This window comes from Neovison vison, chromosome 3 (assembly GCF_020171115.1).
Source record: "Neovison vison isolate M4711 chromosome 3, ASM_NN_V1, whole genome shotgun sequence".
Lineage (NCBI taxonomy): Eukaryota > Metazoa > Chordata > Mammalia > Carnivora > Mustelidae > Neogale > Neogale vison.
In genome coordinates this window covers 67,538,218-67,555,181 of record NC_058093.1, presented here as the reverse complement: position 1 = coordinate 67,555,181, position 16,964 = coordinate 67,538,218, and the positions used below count along the sequence as shown (strand labels likewise).

The 16,964-nt window shown below is 39.0% G+C and overlaps 1 protein-coding gene across 1 annotated transcript in view; it reads right to left on the bottom strand.

The window, feature by feature from the left end:
* The window catches only part of GORASP2 (golgi reassembly stacking protein 2), a 37,527-nt gene extending 22,471 nt beyond the window's left edge, over positions 1–15,056 (bottom strand). The window contains exon 1 of the mRNA XM_044242312.1: positions 14,887–15,056. Coding sequence (XP_044098247.1) covers positions 14,887–14,949 — 63 coding nt within the window. The 5' untranslated portion in view covers positions 14,950–15,056. The remainder of the gene's footprint in view (positions 1–14,886) is intronic.
* Between the last annotated feature and the right edge of the window lie 1,908 nt (positions 15,057–16,964).

Genomic DNA, 16,964 nt, shown 5'->3' with positions numbered 1-16,964 from the left:
AATGCAAATTAAAACCACAATGTGATACCACTACACACCTACCAGAACAGCAAAAATGAAAAAGATGGAAAATATTGATACAGAACAATTGGAAATCTCAATTGCTGCTGGTGGAAATATAAGGAGCAAACCATTTGGCAGTATCTGTTAATACTGAAATACTGGACCAAATACTGTATATTGTACTGAATATTGTAGATATAAATTTAGTATACCCAAGAAACATGGGTACACATATGTTCTCCCAACACAGTTAATGTTCACAACAGCACTAGCTGTACTAGCCTTGAACTAAAAACTACACAATGCCCATGAACAGCAGAATACATAAACAAATCCTGGTATATTCTCTCAATGGCATGAAATATATTAATAAAACAAGAGACCTACAACAATACACATTTCACAAGCAGCATTTGAACAAAAGAGGCCAGACACAAATGAGTACAAATGATTCCATTTATATAAATCTAAGAACAGGTCAAATTAATCTACGCTGTTAGAAATCAGGACAGTACACACTCTGGGGGGCTGGTGGGTAGTCAGTATGCCTGGAAAGGGATGGATGTTGGTTACAGGAGAATGCTGTTTGCGAAAATTCATCAGACTATACACTTACATGCGCTTTAGAAAGCTTTGACATGTATTTCCTCTATTCAAAAGCAAAAATGAAATTATTACAGCCTGAGAACATACCCAATATTTCACCTAAAAAGAATGCAGTTTGAAAGCTAGCAATTGAATCTAAAAGAACTCCAGTAGTTAGTGCAAAGACCAAAAAGTAACTTACTCTAACACTCATTCTTCTTCAGAATATTTCAGGATCACTTTCTTAAATTTTTTTTTTTAAAGATTTTATTTATTTGACAGAGAGAGAGATCACAAGTAGGCAGAGAGGCAGGCAGAGAGAGAGAAGGGAGGAAGCAGGCTCCCTGCAGAGCTCGACCTAAGCCGAAGGCAGAGGCTTTAACCCACTGAGCCACCCAGGCGCCCCTTAAAATTTAAATTTAATTAACCTATATCATATTATTAATTTCACATATAAAGTCCAGGTATTTGTCAGTCTTATATAATACCCAATGCTCATTACATCACATGCCCTCCTTAATGGCCATCACCCAGTTACTCCCGCCCCTCAAATCCCCTCCAGCAACCCTCTTTTTGTTTCCCATGCTTAAGAGTCTCTTACGAGTTTGTCTCCCTCTCTGGTTTTGTCTTGTTTTATTTTTTCCTCTCTTCCCCTATGATCCTCTGTTTTGTTTCTTAGAGTCCACATTATCAGTGAGATTATATAATAATTGTCTTTCTCTGATTGACTTATTTTGCTTAGCAAAATACCCTCTAGTTCCATTCACATCACTACAAATGGCAAGATTTCATTTTTTTCCTTGATGGCTGATTAATATTCCATCTTCTTTATTTGTCCTGTCTATGGACACCTGAGCTCTTTTCATACTTTAGCACCGTGGACACTGCTGCTATAAACACTGGGGTGCAGCTACTCCTTTGGATCACTACATTTGTATCTTTGGGGTAAATCCCCAATAGTGCAAATGGTGGGTCGTAGGGTAGCTCTATTTTCAACTTTTGGACGAACCTCCATACTGTTTTCCAGTGTGGCTGTACCAGCTTGCATTCTCACCAACAGTGTTGGAGGGTTCCCCTTTCTCCATATCCTTGTCAACATCTGAAATTTCCTGACTTGTTAATTTTAGTCATTCTGTCCGTGTGAGGTGGTATCACATTGTGGTTTTGATCTGTATTTCCCTGATGCCGAGGATGTGGAGCACTTTTTCATGTGTCTGTAAGCCATTTGGATGTCTTCTTTGGAGAAATATCTGCTCATGTCTTCTGTCCACTTATTGATTGGATTATTTGTTCACTGGGTGTGGAGCTTGATAAGTTCTTTATAAATTTTGGACACTAGCCCTTTATCTGGTAAGACATTTAGAAATACTATCTCCCATTCTGTTGGTTTTGTTTTTTGCTGTTTCCTTTGCTGTGCAAAAGCTTTTTATTTTGATGTCCCAATAGTTCATTTTTGCCTTTGTTTCCCTTGCCTTTGGAGACCTGTCTAGCAATATGGTGCTGCAGCTGAGGAAGAAGAGGTTGCTGCCTGTGTTCTCCTCTAGGATTTCATGGATTCCTCTCTCACATTTAGACCTTACATCTATTTTGAGTCTATTTCTGTGTATGATGGAAGATAATGGTCCATTTTCATTCTTCTGCATGTGGTCGTCCAATTTTCCCAACACCATTTGTTGAGACTTTTTTCCACTGGATATTCTTTCCTGCTTTGTCAAAGATTAGCTGACCAGAGAGTGGGGGGTCCATTTCTGGCCTCTCTATTCTATTTCACTAATCTATGTGTCTGTCTGTGTGCCAATACCATAATGTCTTGATGATTACAGCTTTGTAATAGAGACTGAAGTCTGGAATTGTGATGCCACCAGTTTTGGTTTTCTTTTTTAAAACATTCCTTTGGTTATTTGGGGTCTTTTCTGGTTCCATACAAATTTTAGGATTACTTTTGCCAGCTGAAAAAAGTTGACGGTATTTTGATAGGGATTGTACTGAATGTGTAGACTGTTCTAGGTAACAAAGACATTTTAACAATATTTGTTCTTTCCATGAGCATGGAACATTTTTTCCATTTCTTTGTATCTTCCTCAATTTCTTTCATGAGTGTTGTGTATTTTTCTGAGTACAGATTCTTTGCCTCTTTGGTGAGATTTATTCCTAGGTATCTTATAGTTTTCGGTGCAATTGTATATGGGATCGACTCCTTAATTTCTCTTTCTTCTGTCTCATTGTTAGCGTATAGAAATGCAACTGATTTCTGTGCATTGATTTTTATATCCTGCTACTCTGGTGAATTCCTGTATGAGTTCTAGCAATTTTGGGGTGAGTCTTTTGGGTTTTCCACAGAGTATGATATCATCTGCAAGGAGTGGCATTTTGATGACTTCTTTGCCAATTCAGATGCCTTGAATTTTTGTTGTCTGATTGCGGAGGCCAGGACTTCTAGTACTATGTTGAACAGCAGTGGTGAGTGGATATCCCTGCTGTGTTCCTGACCTTAAGTTTTCTGAAACCTGAAAAAAAGTTGTTTTTCCCCACTGAAAATGATATTAATGTGGGCTTTCATATATGGCTTTTATGGTATTTAGGTATGTTCCCTCTCTCCCTACATTGTGAAGAGTTTTAATCAAAAAAGGATGTTGTACTTTGTGAAATGTTTTTTCTGCATCCATTGAGGGTATCATATAATTCTTGTCCGTTTATTTATGTAGTGTATCACACTGATTGATTTGTGGATGCTGAACCACCCTTGCAGCCCAGGAATAAATCCCACTTGGTGGTGGTGAATAATCCTTTTAATGTACTTCTGGATCCTATTGGCTAGTATACCGATGAGAATTTTTGCATTCATGTTCATCAGGGATATTGTTAATTCTCCCTTTTGGTGGGTTCTTTGGTTTTGGGATCAAGGTAATGCTGCCCTCATAGGAAGAATCTGGAGGTTTTCCTTCCATTTCTATTTTTTGAAATAGCTTCAGAAGAATAGGTATTAATTCTGCTTTAAATGTTTGGCAGAATTCCCCTGGGAAGCCATCTGGCCCTGGATTCTTCTGGGGGGGTGATTACTGCTTCAATTTCCTTGCTGGTTATAGTTCTGTTCAGGTTTCCTATTTCTTCCTGTTTTAGTTTTGGTAGTTTATACTTCTCTAGGAATGTCTCCATTTCTTCCAGACTGCCTAATTTGTTGGCATAAGTTGCTCATAATATGTTCTTATAACTGTATTTCTTTGGTGTTGGTTGTGATCTCTCCTCTTTCATTCATGATTTTTATTTACTTGGGTCCTTTCACTCTTCTTTTTGATAAGCCTGGCCAGTGGTTTATCAATCTCATTCTTTCAAAGAACCAGCTCCTAGTTTCGTTGGTCTGTTCTACTGTTCTTTTGGTTTCTATTTCCTTGATTTCTGCTCTAATCTTTATCAATTCTTTTCTCTTGGTGGGTTTGGGCTTTATTTACTGTTCTTTCTCCAGCAAATTCTTCAGATGTTCTTTCAGCTCCTTTAGGTAAATGGTTAGGTTGTATATTTGAGACCTTTCCTGTTTCTTGAGAAAAGCTGTGTTGCTATATACTTCCTTCTTAGGACTGTCTTTGCTGCAACCCAAAGGTTTTGAACAATTGTGTTTTCATTTTCATTTGTTTCCACAAATTTTTAAAATTATTCTTTTAATCTCCTGGTTGATCTATTCATTCTTTAGTAGGATCCTCTTTAGTCTTAGGACCACTCTTATAATCTATTTATAGTTACATGGTTTGGCTATTTGATTTCCACTCCACCAATAGACAGAGAATAGCCAAAAGAACTGAAAGAGATGCTACTGCCACCTGATTACAGCAAGAAATGATAGCTGGCAGAAAATGAGAATAAAAACTTCAAAAATAAAAAGCACTCGTGTTAAGCCACTTACCAAATTCTACAAGTAGGTACTAAGCATTTATGAGAAAGCTGTAATAGTGGGGTGCCTGGGTGGCTCAGTCAGTTAAGTGTTTGACTCTTGATTTCAGCTCAGTTCATAATCTCAGGGTTGTGAGATTGAGCCCTGTGTCTGGCTCCATGCCCTGTGGGGAATCTGCTTGAGATTCTCTCCCTCTCCCAATCCCATCCCGTGGGCGCTCTCTCTGTCTCTCTCATAAAATAAATCTTTAAAAAAAAGTTGTAACTGTGTCTAGTTGTAGGGAATGCAATGACTAAAAAGAAGGGTCTCTGCCATTAAGCCATTTTTTAGAAGTTTTTACAATTACAAAAATCCGCACATGTGCTGTCCAAATACAGTAGCCACTAGCCACGTGTGAAAATGTGGCTTGTGTGACTGTGGAACTCAATTTTTAACTTCATTTAACATGAATAATTTATATCTAAGTTTAAACAGCCATATGTGGTTAGAGGCCACCATACTGTACACTGAAAGCCTAGGTGATTAAGTACATGATTTGTATTCAAATACAAATATAATAGAGTATATGGATACCATCACAACAATTAAGATATGAAAAGGCTAAAATATATTTATCATCTGTGAGTGATGCTGGGAAGCATGAAATACATTTTAAAAATAGATTCGCATATAATATATTCTTGATACTGAAAGCAGTAAATAACCCATTTTATTTATTTATTTATTTATTTTTAAAAAGATTTTATTTATATATTTGACAGAGAGAGATCACAAGTAGGCAGAGAGGCAGGCAGAGAGAGAGAGAGAGGAGGAAGCAGGCTCCTTGATGAGCAGAGAGCCCGATGCGGGACTCGATCCCAGGACCCTGAGATCATGACCTGAGCCGAAGGCAGCGGCTTAACCACTGAGCCACCCAGGCGCCCCAAATAACCCATTTTAAATAAGAAATTGACTCCATACAAATTCATTCCCTGAGAGTTCTAACAAGTATGCTGAAATTCCACTTTTTCCAATTCTTCTCGGGCCTCATAGTTTACTTTGAACAATTAAGAAATACAATGCAGCAGCTGAAAATAGTAAAGAGTAGTTATACTTAAAAATGAATGATAAAAATAAATGTTACCAAAACATGGACAGGTAGAATAAATTATGAACACAATTACTGGCACTTACAGAAGTTGAACTTTTACACTTGGAGGTTATCTTACAAAAATAAAAATCACATCAGAAAAATACTTCCGTCATAAACACTCTAGAAAAAACAGCTACAATAAGCCAAGACAAAACTTGTGAGACTTTTTTTTACTCAAGAAGCAAAAAATGAGAACCTTATGACAGAAACTGCACAGTAAAGGGGTATCCATAAAAAGAAATTAGCATCCATGATTAGGAGCTGGATTTGGAATCACCAACTATATTTAAATTCTTCTTAAAGCGGTGTCATTCAGTTACTATAGGAAGTTTCAGTGGGTTCTGAAATTAGTGGGTCATTAATGAACAAATGCCAAAATAAAATATCAGAATAGATAGAATATAAAAAACTCAGGACTTAATAATGATCATTATTTTTCATGAAATGTAGTAGGACACACCAATTGCAACAGAGAATAAATTTCTTACTATATTAAGAATAAAGTTTGAAAGATAGCCCTAAGAGATACCATTAACTGTTTTGTTCAAACAACTAAATGCAATTAAACTTTTGGCTTTTCTCTTACCTTCTGATCCTAGATCATTAGAAAATTGTCCCAGATTTATCATGGATTTTTCTTTGTGTACAGACCTTATTGTTTTTTCTATACTGGTTGCTTTCCAGTGACGCATCATTCTCTTCTGAGAGTAAAAGTGTAATAGTACTTTATACTAGGTTTGGGTCATTTCACATGAACCACTCTCCATTTTAAATCGTGGCTTGGGGACAGGGACAGCAGAGTAGAAGGGAAGAAAAGTTTGGGTGGACTCAAGGGAAGGCATTCTCCCAATTCCACCAGTCATTTATGTATTTCCAGCTGAGGAAATGCCACAGAACTGCCACCTTAATGTAACAAAGAAAGGACACTGCAAAGCTACTTTTGGAACACAAGATATCATCAAAGTAGGCATTTTATAAGGTGATATACATTACCCACATTTCTGACTAGTATGTGAATTATTTCTCTTAAGTTTTCTAACCATGGAGATGGTTCCATAAAATGGGCTCAGTGGAATGTGTAACTGTCTCTTTATTACCGCAACCACCAATTCCTTCACACATCAAAGTTAAGTCCCTCTGAATGACTTTCTGTCTACACCATTATCTCCTCTCATACGTTAACATTCTCACTTTTGTATTATTTTTAAAAAGAGCAGGGATGTTAAATAAGGCTAAAAATTAAGTTCAATCCGAGTATTAATGATGACTCATTCCAACCATACACATAAAGCCTCATTTGTATGTATATGCTTGGGCGATCAAAATGATGGGGTAAGACTTAGGAATGTGATATAATAAAAATAAAACCTAAATCCTTCAGTTATTAAAAAAAAAAAGGTACTTTTGGAGTTGGGGGAGAGCTCTTCTATGTCTGAAAAGGGTCAGTTTTCCTCTTTGGGACTTGACACAAATATGTGGAAATTATTTTGACTAGAAGAGTTCAAGCTTTACTTGCTAAAACATTCTCACATGTTCTACCAAAATAACTCAGAGTTATGTTTTTCTGACTGACCCTATGGTGTAATTTATAACATATGAAGCAATCTGAAATAAAATTCTAATGGTAACTAAAAGGAAATTAAAACCTATCAGTATACAGTACCTTCTCAGAGAAAGTTGTATATCAGGAAAATGATGTTGAAAGAAGCTGAAATCTGCTCCAAAAGAAGCAAAAATTCTGACAACCTGTCACCAAATTTTACACCAAATACCAACTTAGGTATTTGTTTCTTAGAGAAAGAAAACCTGCTGCGTGACCTTAGGCAATAATCCTTCCGTGCTCCTTCTCTTTAGCTGCAAAGTGAGGAGGCTGACAAGATAGTTTCTAAAACTGAATGACTCACCATGAAATAAGTCTAACTGTCGCCAAGCTATCTATAGCTTCTACAGTGTAGATCAAACCCAACAACAGTATTTTAATTACAGAGACTCTCTTTGGCATTTTAATTAACGTGCTTAGTATCACTGTGATGCTAAGCAGTGAAGTACCATCTACCTTTAAAGACAAAATTTCCTTAAAAATGAGGATCCTTGGGCTGCCCTGGGTGGCTCAGTGGGTTAAAGCCTCTGTCTTCAGCTCAGGTCATGATCCCAGGGTCCTGGGATGGAGCCTCTCTGCTAGGTGGGAAGCCTGCTTCCCCCACTCTCTCTGCCCGCCTCTCTGCCTACTTGTGATCTGTCAAACAAATAAATAAAATCTTAAAAAAAAAAAAAAAAGAGGATCCTTAAAAATTAGCAGGCACATAAATCAAACTAATGGGTCAGATATGATCCCAAACTTGTACATTAGGTTTTTTTTTTCCCCCTTAAATTTAAGTAATCTCTACACCCCACATGGGGCTCCAACTTACGACCCAAGATCAGGAGTCACATGCTTTTCCAAATGAGCCAGCCAGGTGCCCCAAAACTTAAGCAGTAAAGTACAGGGTTAGGTAATGGACAAGAAGTAGCCACTAAATGATCAAATAAATGCAAATGTTACCTAATATGCTTAGAGGTCTATTTTAACCAGTACTGCCACTACAATAGTGGTTCTCACTGGGTGATACAATAACACAGATGCTAACAATAAAGGCATCTGCTAACATTTACTGAGTCTTTATCATATTCCAGACCCTATGCTAAGGCAAATGGTTTTATTATGGAATATCTCATTTAACCCTTGGGATAACCCATGAGATAGACAGCACTATTTTATTTATTTTTTCACATTTTCCGATTTTAATTTTCAAACTGTTTTTTATTATTTGTTTACTTTTAATTTAACTTTTATTTATTTTTTAAATTAACATACAATGTTTTATTGGTTTCGGAGGTACAGGTTTGTGATTCGTCTTATGTAATACCCAGTGACAACACTATTTTAATAAAGAAGTTTAAGGGCAAGGTCTTCCGTATGGTGGCAGTGGGCAAGAAAAAAAAATTAACGTGCTCAATTCTTTCCAAAATATATCATATACAATGTGTACTATGGTTTTTAGTACAAAAGGTATAAGACGTACTACTATTATCCTTACTTTTCAGATAAAAATAATAAAGCTCAAAAAAAGTTAAAAGGCTTGTCCAAGAAAACACAATGATGGAGCTGACACTAGGATCCAGTGATTCCCAAGAGTGGTCTCGGGTGGTCTACTCTGAAGTCTCTCAATATATTCATGTCTACCAGATGACAAGGTTCCTTATTGCGAATCAAGTGCTGGAACGATCTCTCACGGGTGCTTAGAACAAAAACAATCTTTAGCATTATTCTGCTTATGCTGCAGTAAATTTATTTGCAATGCCAAGAGGGAAAATGTACAGTCTCTCAGAGTCTATTCTGGTTCTTCATACTGTTCGGAGGAAAAAAAAAGTCATCTTACTTAATCACACCTCTGATGGCAATCTACAGTTAAATCTACAATCTTCAGATACATACTGAAGTATGTATCAAACCTTTACAGATAGATATTTTCTAGATTAACTAGTATTAGTGAATCAATCAAAATAACATAATCCTTTCAGCATAGTATGAAAGCCAGCAAAATAATGTCCTGAAATTAATGGTTATTCTATGGTCAATTCTTTTTTTCCCCTAAATTCTGTTCTTATGAAAAGTTCAGCAGTATCATTTTTAAAAGCCCTGTCAGTATGTGATCCAGAGAACACTACAAGTAGTGCTGTGCACTCTACTACTTACTGACCAGAACAGAAACTGTAATTACACACCACCTGTGGGTTTCCCGAAATAAGGATCTTGAGGACGACAGCCCATACACCGAAACACACTTCATCACAAAATACGAAAGTGTACACAGTGTAACACTGATTTGTTTGAGGTCTAGTAATATTAGGAAAAATTTATGTTCAATATAATTTTAAGTCTTAAAAATGTGTAAGGTTCACAAACACTGTATTCCATGGTATTTATGAACTGAAATAATATAATTCCCACACCTGAAAGGAATTTCAAAGAATGTTTATTAAACTTCATAGTCTTTCTTTAAGATTTTATTTTTAAGTAATTTCTATACACCCAATGTGGGGCTCAAACCCACAACCCAGAATCAAGAGTTACATGCTCTACCAACTAAGTCAGCCAGGTACCCCAAATGCCCTACGTGGGGCTTGAACCCATAACCCTGACATCAAGAGCCACGTGCTGTAGACTGAGCCAGCTGGGCACCTGTATTCATAGTCTTTTAATAGGAGTGATCACTTTTGGTTCTGCATACTGTTTGGAGGAAAAAAAAGTCATCTTACTTTAGGTGGGTGTTTATAAAGCTTCTTCGATTATAACTTTATATCTGAGAAACATCAAATAACCCAACAGTTTTCCTTTTATACCCACTGTTTTCAGAGTGAGTGATGAGAAAAGAGGGGAGTAGTGAGATTTTTGTTTTTCACATTTGAAAGGGGCATAAATTTAAAAAGTTTGAGAAACACTGTGTTAGTGGAAGAAACTATGACTATCAAATATTAGGAATTCCCTTTCTCAAAATAAGTACCAAGTTGAAATCCTGCAGGATTTCATCTAGATTAGTGAGGTACTATTAAAAAAAGGACGGATCCATGTAATAGTAACTATGTCTATATATTCCATTTTCTTTTTAAAAAATATTTTATTTATTTGAGAGCGAGAGCATAAGGAGGGGGGGAGGGACAGAGGAGGAGAGAGAAGCTGAATCCCTGCTAAGCAGGGAGCCCAACATGGGAGTCATCCAAGGACAATGGAATCATGACCTGACCCAAAGTTAGACACCAAACTGAAAGAGCTACCCAGGCGCCCTCTTTTTTCTATGGAAATAATTCTACTGTCACTTTCTCCTCTAAGAAGAATATTTAATGCTGCCCAGTCCGCAGCAAATAGCTCTGGAGATAAAGGCCTATTATTATACTGGAAACATACTTCATCTCAATGGCCTTTCCTTCAAAACATGCATCACTTCAGAATCTCTCTTGAAGGAAATGACAAGGAATAGTGAACATGACATTTTCCATGTCCCTATAGTGGTGTGAACATTGGTTTCAGAATGTCCTCAGATAAACTCTATCTCAAAGAGTATTAGGTATAGAATGCAATTAATTTGAATATTTAAATTTAGAAACAAATCTTGTAATGGCATCATGAGGCGACTCCAAAATGTAATTTTAAAAATGGCCTTGTGGGGGCACCTGGGTGGCTCAGTGGGTTAAAGCCTCTGCCTTCAGCTCGGGTCATGATCTCAGGTCCTGGGATCAAGTCCCAAATCGGGCTCTCTGCTTGCAGGGAGCCTGCTTCCTCGTCTCTCTCTGCCTGCTTGTGATCTCTCTCTCTCTGTCAAATAAATGAATAAAATCTTTAAAGAAAAAAAAAAAGAGGCCTTATGTGGTTTACTTGGTCATTAAAAGAGAACCTAGGCAAGAATTCTGTATTCAACATACTTCAACTATAGTAACTTACAGTAACTTCTAACAAACCTAAGAAGCCCTGGCTAACATTTTTCCTGCCTGATGTTAAGATTGGAGAGTGGGAATAAAAGTGGTACTCATGATGAACATGGAATTGAACTTACTGCATAAGTGAATCTGAAATATAATGCTATTTTTAAAAGAGGGCTTCTGGGGGCATCTGTGTGGTTCAGATGGTTAAGCATCTGCCTTTGGCTCAGGTCATGTTCTCAGGGTCCTGGGATTGAGCCCTACATCAGATTCCCTGCTCAGTGGGGAGCCTGCTTCTCCCTCTCCCTCTGCCGATCCCCCTGCTCACGCTCTCTTTCAAGTAAATAAATCAATAATTTTAAAAAAAAGGCTTCTAAACAAATTTAAAAATTTCCAATAGTTCACCTTTAAAAATATCTTTCAATTATTTCTTGTGAATATACAAATGTTTCATAAGCACTGTGGAAATTTTAGAAAATATACTGAAGTTTAAAAGGAATATAAAAATGTCACCATTAACCAATAATCCTTTTTAATATCCTGGCTTATTACCTTTCCATTTTATTTTCCTGGGCACTTGACTGTACATGCACCTACACAGAGGAATACCTATGGCCACAGAGTTTTGAAACACCATTTTCATTAATGTATAGCATTCCAATCTGTGGTTAGGGCCTGATTTATCTACCAGTTCCTCAGCTACTGGATATGCAGGTAGTGACTAACATCTCAGGGTAATTTCAGCCCATACTGTACTGGAGTATGTCTATCATTTACAATCTTTGTGAAAGATGGCTAAGGGGCATGGTTAGGCATAGGAGAAATACTTCTGCAGTATTTACGTTAAGAGGATAGAATTATAGATAATTTAGATTCTTTGTTACACTTTTTTAACTTATCTGAAAAATCTGTAATGAGCACATGTTGATTATCAGAAAACAATGTCGTAACCTACTAACATGAAGATCAATGTTTGTATAAATAGACAACATTAAAATTCAGTAAGTTGGGAAAATGTACATTTTAAGTGAAAACAAAGGTAGGGTTTAAGGTGAACATGTACTGGTGATAGCAAAGACTAGAAAAACTAAATGATCATCACCAGGAGGTGCTGTTTAACTAAACTATGGTACAACAAACTACTACAGAGCTAAGTGAAACCAAGAGGCAGATCTCTATGTGCTGCTATGGAAAGACTGCCAAGATGATTATCAAGTAAGACAGGAGGGGAGTAACAGTATGTATCTTATGATTCCAACAGATACAAAAGGACACAGAAAGAGTGAAGGGGAGCAGAATTCTTTTACATGTATAAAACATTTTTGAAAAGATACTTAAGAAACTACAGTAGTTACTTCTAGGATAGGAATGGGGAATTGGATATACAGTATGATCACAACCTGAGAATGTTCACTGATACATAAATGCATAATACATAAAAAGGAAAGTACACTGCTCACAGCAGAGACTGAAACTAATTCAAGGTTGTCCCCTAAAAATTTTAAAAGCAGAACCTACCAATGGATATGAAAAATAGAAAAAATGTAAAGTTCAATCTATGAGAATGTAAGGACTTGGAAATAACAATAGTAAAACAGCAGTGGATGTGGGTGTCCCCATAATTATTATTTCAAAACCCTAACAAGTTTTTATTACTAACAAGGAAATGGCCAGGGAACTGATTCTTAAAGAAAAAAAAAAACTTCTAATGAAATCATTCTAGAACTTGTTAACATGAGTGACTTTATTCAAACACTATCTTACAATAATTTATTCTAGTTTACAAGCTCAGTAATCCAGTGGTGGAATGTATCACTGCATATTTAGGCCATAATAAACGAAAGATTTTTTTCTGTATGTTCAGATTTAACATAGTACTTTCCCTTCTAAAAGATAACTGGAAACCAATTATCAAATCAAGGACAGAGTAGGTTAGGAACTCAAACACATTTAAAAAATTCTCCTAAGTTAGATGGTCATTACTATTTTAAAGCTCCCTCTAATAAAATCTGAGTAAGATTTAATCTTTTGCAACATTTATGCTCCAGATGCAAAGTGGAAACTAAGGTTGTCCCTAGTGCTTCTGAAAATCAGATTTATACATTTATAACACACCTACACTAATGAATATACAGGAGTGATTTACAGAGGTGCACCAATGTAAAGAAAATATACTTCAACTTATTTCACGTGAAACACAGTCATTAGCAGAATCATTTAATTGCTATCCTTTTGATGTGCACATCTTTCTGAAGACTTTTAAAACTCAATTATGCTGTTTTACTGAGTGCATGTATCATTAAAATATCACGAATCCCCAAAGATTCACAGCTACAATCAGCCACTGTGAGAATCAGCTGGTAATACCGGATATCATGCCCCAGGGTAGAATACTCAAAATCAAACCAGATAATAGAAAAGTACTGCCACTAAATTTCACTTTACATTCAGATCTGGCATTTCTCCTTCAATTTCTCCCACTGGTGTGGCTCTTGGGATTGGCTTTGCTGAAGGAAATATGCTTTGTTTATTTTCTACCAACAGCGTGGCTTCAAGAGATTTTTAGTAGAGCGGAGAGGCAACAAGACACCATAATCCCAAAGAGAATGGAGAGGCAACAAGACACCATAATCCCAAAGATCAGAAAGGTGATCAATCACAGTGCTATAACCCACAGCTGGCTAATTCACTTGAAGATGTCGTCTCACCTAAAACATGGGATCTAAGGCATAAAATGACTATAAGCACCAGAAAACATACTTTCTCACTTTCAGTTAAAATGTTCTTGCCTGTGAGCAGCTAACATTTAGTGACCCTCTATTACGTCCGGAAATGGTGCTGCAGATTGGGGCCACCTTGCTGACAATCCATCATGTTACCACTCACGCAGGTGTCACGGCACATAACCGTCAATACTACTTTTAAAGACTTCCAGTTCTACAAGAACCACATGCTTTACAACAGCTTAGGCTGCTCATAAGCAGGGGCTTACCTAACGCTTTTTGAGATACTCATGTTCTTCCATCCTGGTGACAGAAGCTGCCTTCCTTTGTTTACCTAGAGTTTTTATTTATTTATTTATTTATTTATTTTTAAACGTTCCTCTCCATTACCTTTTCACCACTGTGGATCTAAACCTTAATCTCCACCACACCCTGAGCAGTCTTAGAACAACGGAAGCTCCCCCCTACCAGGAAATGTGGAAAAGGAGGGTTGGAAAGGTCAGGAGCGAACCAACAGAGGAAAAACTCCTGCAATATCAAGTAAATTTAAGTCCGTCAAACCTACTTCTGGGCCATTTTATTTTGTTTGCCTAATTGGCTTTTCCAGACATCTAAACAAGCTCCGAGGTGAATTAACACCGGCCCGTCGCATCCCCCGCCTCTAGCCTGCGAGCTCCAGACTTCGTTTTCTCAGAAAACTCAAATGCTGGCTTCACCATCACCTCTTCTGCAGACTTTGCCTCAAGCCTTTCCTAACTTTGTACGCTAAGAATTTAGAGACAGGGGACAGAGAAGGCCGAGGAGTAAAAGATTATCCCGTCTGCCCCCCTGGCTGGGCCGCCCCCCGATCAAAGGGCCAGCTGCCGCCCTGGCTCCACCCGGTCCTCCCGGAGCGGCAGACCCCAGGCCTGGAGCGCTCCGGGGAAGGGGATGCGAGCGGCCTCCTGAACCGGCCTCGGCTAAGGCAGAGCCCGCAGTCGCCGCTCTTCTTCGCGGTCGGGCCTGGCTGTCCCGGGAAGGGGCCCGTCGGGGCCTCTGCCTCCCCGCCGCCGGGCCCCGCCTCCAGCCCGCCCTTCCCAAGCCGTCGTCGGAGCCCTTACCCGAAGGACGTGGTAGCCTTCCGTCCCCCCGCCAGGGATCTCGACGCTCTGCGAGGACCCCATGGCGGCGGGCGATCAGTGTGGCCGGGACGGGATCCGCGTTGCTCCCCGCCCCCCGCGCACCGCCCGCTCCGCTCCTCCGCGTAGCACTTGGGACGTGGCACTCGCTGCCGCCGGAGAGCCGGGCCGCACTGCCCGCCGGGAGAGCGTCGCCCCGGCACCCACGGCCGCTGCGACGCCGCAGACAGCGCCACCTGCCGCAAATCACCGGAAGGGGCCTGAACACGCACGGGCGGGGAGGGGCTTACTCGTGCTCGCGAGACCACAGAGATAACAGTTCCTCCAGCCTCGGCATCAAGTTACGAATCCTTGGGTTGGACAAGCTTTATCGAGACGCGTTTCCGCTCGCCCGAAGAAACGATTGCTTTGTCGTAGCTCCCCCTGGTGGCGAGAGACCGTGAAAGGACTGCTACTGAAAAGAATAGGGGTGGGTACGAGCCGCATTCTGTTCTCCATGTTTATGGGTCTCGCCCCAGATGGTAGAGAGGGTGGTGGTGCTTCTCTGTGGGCTGAATCCCGCATCCGCTCAGCTCAACTCGGTTTTATAAAGGAAGAGGTTCTGTCTTTGTTTTTGCCGTCCTAAGTATAAGAACAAGATCAGAGGATTGGTCACCTTCTGAGTGATATCAGAGTGGGAAGCACAACTGGATGTCCTGGGTGTCCTGTTTCCTGCTGCTGGGTTTCCCACTTCCTTTGGGTAGCCAAGTTGTAGTCCCACTTTTCCTATTCCGTTTCTCCTTTTGCCCTTTCCCTCTTACAGTCTCTAATTATGGCCATTGCCCAAGGGTCAATTTGATCATCGCTAATGGTTTGTCAGCCAGGTTTTCAGACGATGTGAAGGAATGTCAAGTACCTATTACCACCCATGAAATATTCTAGCCCCAAATGTCTAACATGCGCCTACCACGTCTTTAGTTAGATCTTCCTGTTGTATACAGAGGTTAGAGGAAGATGCAAGTAAAATATCACAAGGAAACAACCAGACAAATAAAAGAGGTGGACGGTTCCTCAGAACAGCTCACCCGTTCTTTTCATCAGGTCAGAATGATAAGAAAGGGACTATACTGGATTAAAAGAGATAGGAAAGATGTAATCAGGAGATGCAATGTAAGGGCTTGAGTGGAAGGCTGATTTGGAGAAATTAACTGGAAAGGACATTTTTGGCTCAAGTGGGAAAATTTGAATATGTGCTGAGTATTTGAAGCATTTACTGATATGGAAAAGTGGAAATTATTGACAATAAAAGCAGGTGACAAGACACAGTATGTCTGTAAACAATATGAAAACCTTTTCGTGAGCAAAATACATAATACATACATCGTATATGAAGATGTGAAAGGATATGAACCAAGGATTACAGTGATGATTTCTGGGTGTGCCAGAGATGTTTTACTTTTTGTTTTTGCTGGTTCTTTATTTTCTAATGCTCATGGACTGCTTCTCTAACAAAAGGAGTATTTAAAATTTTAAAATAAAAAGTCATTTGGGGCGCCTGGGTGGCTCAGTGGGTTAAGCCTCTGCCTTTGGCTCAGGTCATGGTCCCAGGGTCCTGGGATCGAGCCCCGCATCCGGCTCTCTGCTGAGCAGGGAGCCTGCTTCCCCCTCTCTCTCTGCCTGCCTCTCCGCCTACTTGTGATCTCTGTCTGGTAAATTAAAAAAAAAATTAAATAAAAAGTCATTTATCTTTCTTTGCTGTCAGTAAACCAACAGCAGGTTTTTAAGAGGCCTAATTAACACATAAATACACAAATGAAATCTCTAGTTATTAGGTTCCTCAAGGGCAGGGACTGCAGTGGAATTAGCTCTATGTTCCTAATACTTAACAGAGTGCCTGGCAGCTAAGTCATTAATGAATTTAACGTAAAGAAAAACATATAAGAACTAGATTTGATGATGTTCTTGTTTTGCATGACAATTATAATCTTCCTCATGGTGGTGTGATAAGCTGTTGTTATGTTCAGTGGTCAGATTTTTGTTTCCCAGACGTTTGGCTCTAGCTGTGGTTTGCAAAACCCAGG